At 40.9% G+C, this 4,484-nt stretch overlaps 1 protein-coding gene across 1 annotated transcript in view; it reads right to left on the reverse strand.

Annotated features, from left to right (window-relative positions):
• Positions 1 to 520: 520 nt before the first annotated feature.
• ern2 (endoplasmic reticulum to nucleus signaling 2) overlaps positions 521 to 4,484 on the reverse strand; it is a 29,930-nt gene continuing 25,966 nt past the window's right edge. Inside the window, exons 22-24 of the mRNA XM_084041958.1 lie at positions 4,134 to 4,257; positions 2,864 to 2,931; positions 521 to 2,586 (exon numbers count right to left, since the gene is read on the reverse strand). Coding sequence (XP_083898084.1) covers positions 2,404 to 2,586; positions 2,864 to 2,931; positions 4,134 to 4,257 — 375 coding nt within the window. The 3' untranslated portion in view covers positions 521 to 2,403. The remainder of the gene's footprint in view (positions 2,587 to 2,863; positions 2,932 to 4,133; positions 4,258 to 4,484) is intronic.

A 4,484-nucleotide genomic window follows, 5' to 3' on the forward strand; every position in this document is an offset into this window, starting at 1 on the left:
ATGGATGTCTGTTGAAGGGAAAAACGGGGGTGTGTAGTGACAACTTCTTTTCAGGGGCAAAACAGTGCATTTTTAAGGGCAGAACAGGGAGGAAAAAAATGCATTTGCATTTTCAGGGCACTTTCAGGGAAAGAACAGTAACGTGTGAAGTTTTGAAGTGGCACATCTGTACTGCCAGGAACCCCATTCATACTTTAAGATGTTCATCTCACTGTGGGCACGTTTGCCTGAAAAGGAATCTTTGAAATGTTTAATAGTTTTAGAATTGTACTCCTTTAAAAGTTCAGAGATTTATAATGGAGGTCGATGGACGATTTTGGGACATAAAAAAAAACACTTTCACCTAGAAACTCTATTCACAATTCAAAAATTCCACCTTACTGTGGACATGCATGCTTGAGATTTTTTCTTTGAAATCATTTGTAGTTTTGGAGATATTTAACTTTAAGCGCCCAATGCATTGTCAATGCGGCAATGGACATATGGTCCCATTGTTTATAATAACAAGACTGAATTCCCATCAAGCTTTAGAGGACTCAAAGCAATATTTTATTCACTCAAACAAAAAAAGTATAAAAGTTTTTTTCCCCCTTCATTCTAGAGCAGCACAATGCATAAACATTCATCCAGTAACCAGAGCAACAGTAGTAAGACTGCTAGTCAAGAGCGCATTCATAAAACATTCATTAGCATTTCATTAGGTCTAATATATAGGCTTACAGGACCTGGAAATGCCTACATTCTGGAGTGGCGCCGTTATGAAACATTTAGCTATGACATTTCAGTTAAAATGGGGGGTAGGTGAGCCGTCTGTACAAAAAATACAAGTGGTTGGCACTTTTAAACTATTGCCAGTAAACTTGGAAAAATAGAAATCTGATCTTCACAGTGCAACACTGTTGGCAATAAGCTATGACGCATTCAAGAAATACATTTTCATAAAAACACCCCATAAATAAAAAAGGTGTAAATGTGTTGAGTTTTTGTTTGCAAAACAAAACAAAAACTAAAAAACTAAACATTGTTCAGTCAGTGTAATCAACTACCTGCAGTAACACACTGTCCCCTCTGGAGCTATCAAAGTAACACACACACATACACACACATGCAGATAAGAATAATCTCAGATTAGTTGCATTAACCGTGATATTGAATATTGTACTGAGCAGTCTTTGGCGGACTCTACTGGAGACACTTGGCCTTTATATTGGACCATACCGGTTGTCGTCTATTCACAGGTTCGGATACATATTGTACATAAAGTTAGATCAATCTTTCTGATAATGTATTTCTAGTTTTCGCGACTGTTTACAGTTTCTCCAAAGTCATTAAAAGATCATTAAACTTACCTGAATCAATGTTGGCTAAGCATTGCATGGATGTTTGAATTTTGTTCTTAAATCAGTCCTTTCTCCACAGACTATTTTCAGCTCGACTCTGACCCATAAAGACCTGTGGCAATTCTTAAAAATGTTTTCTAAATCCTAACAGTTTTTTGAAAAAAATCAGAAAAATATTTTTTCAAGATTTTTCAAAAATAGCAGATCTACAAGCTTTTGTACATATTGTGTGCTGAAGGCTGGATCGCCAATGTATGGTGTGTGTGTGTGTGTGTGTGTGTGTGTGTGTGTGAGTGTGTGTGTGTTGTGATTGTGTGCAGATTGACTATTTAGCGGAGCTTGTATATCTGCTATTTTTGAATAGCCAAAGAAATCTAAAATTATACAAATGCGTTCCAGGTCTTAATGGGTTAAAAAAAAACAATCAATCAAATTGATAAAACACGGCAAAACAGTTACTGTGCAATAAAGTTCACTATGTTGGCTTATCTATCCCAAGAACGTTTCATGTCTCTTCAAGTTGATTTTCATACTGTACTGAATCCAGTGGCTTCCTCTGACATCAGAATTCCCACTGTATATCATAATTTGGAAAACGGTCGGCAGTCATGTCAAGTTCACCGAGAGTTAATGGCTAAACATGCCAGACCCCCGGTATGGTCCTTTAAATTATAGAAGGCAGAACAATAGAAGGGTAAACAACCCTTAGTATAAGCATTGTACTTCCGAGATATGTAGTCTTGTCTCATCTGCTCACAACAAGTTATAATAGATATTTACTGTAACAAGTTTTAAATTCCCAACCCAAACCTGTATGACAGCAGCCATTCTTTATCTCTTCACAAAATAGGAGTGTTGTAAAGGAATGAAATGGAAATTAAGAAAAGCAATGACAGATCAGTGCATTGTTTTTCTCCTGCTGAGAAGAATAATTAATCTCTCGGCCAGGGTAGGTTTTTGTACATGTGCGTGTGTGTGTGTGTGTGTGTGTGTGTGTGTGTGTGTGTGTGTGTGTGTGTGTGTGTGTGTGTGTGTGTGTGTGTTTTGATTGTGTGCAGATTGACTATTTAGCGGAGGGGGGCAGATAGTATGGGTGGAACAGTCTCTCGTGCGCACAGATGTGCAGGGCAGCGTGTGTGTGCAGCAGCAGACGGGGGAAGCGAGAGGTGAAGTAGTTGACGAAACCCTCCGGTACTTCTCCAAGGGTCTCCTGGACCTCCGCCGGCAACTCGTGGTAGTGATGTTTCTACAACGTACAACACATACAACGTTTTAAAGAAGCAAGGCCGTGCATGAACACACAGGAAGAACAAAAGCACATATCGTTGCTGTCGGGCAAAAACCTCTTATCTCCATAATATGGAATATTATTTGAACTTTTTGTGTTTATTTACTACTTGATCATACTACAGTGTCACACAGAAGCATCAAAAGTAGCAGATCCGCAAGCTCGAAACGCTTTTGGACATATTAGGTTTCTCCTCGACAGAGATGATATTATATGTTAAGCCACACATACTGACCTTATTCCTCATGGCTCTCAGCAGGTCTCTGACAGAGTTCCCTTTGTATGTCCTAAAGCGTCTCAAATCTACAACACAGACAATTGGATTCACATAATGAGTTTGAATGAAAACACAACGCATGAATCATAACAATGAGAGGATCTATTGGTTAAAATCCATCCAGAGCCTTCAGCTGGTCCAAAATGCTGCGGCCCCGTCTCTTAACACATCCACCGCCAAGGGCTAATCTCATAATGTACTCACCACTGCCAAGCTTTTATTGTTGTTTTTTGTTTTTTTCAAGTCGCCATAGCCCTCGTTAAAATCCTTTAGAATCCGCGATGGAATGTTTGTAAACAAGCTCCACATGTTGCTTCGTCTTTTAGTCCAGACCGCGAGTCAAACGGAGCCGCGATGTATGAGTTCTGACCGCTTATGTTAACATGGGAAATGCGAGGAGAAAAAACTACAAGAGTGAAAATGGAGTTTTAGTGTGCGCCTTAGAATGGAGGCCGACGGGAAACAATTACTTCCGGGTAAATTCCGGTGGTGTTACACTGAAAATGGTCCCCGAAAAAAAAATTCGATTTTTTTTTTTTTTTTTTTGAAAAAAAGGAAAAAACACCCGCACCGTAGGACTACGGTTTCGGCGCTTCACAGTTGGATTTAACGGACCGTAGTACTACGTTAAAAAATGTGATCATATCACACCCATTCTAGCATCCCTCCATTGGCTCCCAGTTGAATTTAGAATTAATTACAAAATCTTACTCACTACTCATAAGGCCAGGCTAGGTCTTGCCCCACCCTATAACTTGGACCTACTCCCCCCTTATGTGCCTACACGTAGTCTGAGATCCTCTAACCAAGCACTCCTGGACATTCCAAAGGGTCTGTTAAATGCAAACGGTCGCATGGCCTTCGCTTTCAGAGCCCTTACCCTTTGGAATGCCCTGCCCCTAGAGATCAGGCTCCCAGAGTCTGTCCCCCGGTTTAAATCCCTCCTTAAAACCCACTTCTATAGATTAGCTTTTAATGCCCAGCCCTAGTCTAGTTCATGTGCATCTCTGCTTTGTTTTCTGCATTGTTTTTAATCTTTACATTGTTTTTGTTTTGTGTACTTTTTCTTTTGCTGTTTTCTTTGTAAAGCACTTTGTAACCCATGTGTGTGTGTGTGTGTGTGTGTGTGTGTGTGTGTGTGTGTGTGTGTGTGTGTGTGTGTGTGTGTGTGTGTGTGTGTGTGTGTGTGTGTGTGTGTGTGCGCGTGTGTGTGCGCGTGTGTGTGTACCTGTTTGTAGAGGCACAGAGATGTGCATCCTCCAGTTGGTTCGGACCACGGCTCTTCCTGCCGTCTCCAGTCTGACCACAATGGGACTGTCAACTGGCTCCTTCTCTATACGGTCACTTACATCCTACAAACACACGCATGCAAACATGCGTACGCGCATACACGCAGAGAGAGGGAGAAACACACACACACACACACACACACACACACACACACACACACACAAACACACAGGTTAGTAAACACGCCAGCTCATGCTCCACTCTAACATGTCCCGAGAGCCACATCTGAACATTTATATTGTACTTTTGCCTACCGTGTCAGCTTTTAGCCAATCTCGGAACCCAGAGA

The sequence above is a fragment of the Gymnoscopelus microlampas genome, assembly GCF_963454915.1.
Source record: "Gymnoscopelus microlampas genome assembly, chromosome: 2".
NCBI classification, from domain to species: Eukaryota; Metazoa; Chordata; class Actinopteri; order Myctophiformes; family Myctophidae; genus Gymnoscopelus; species Gymnoscopelus microlampas.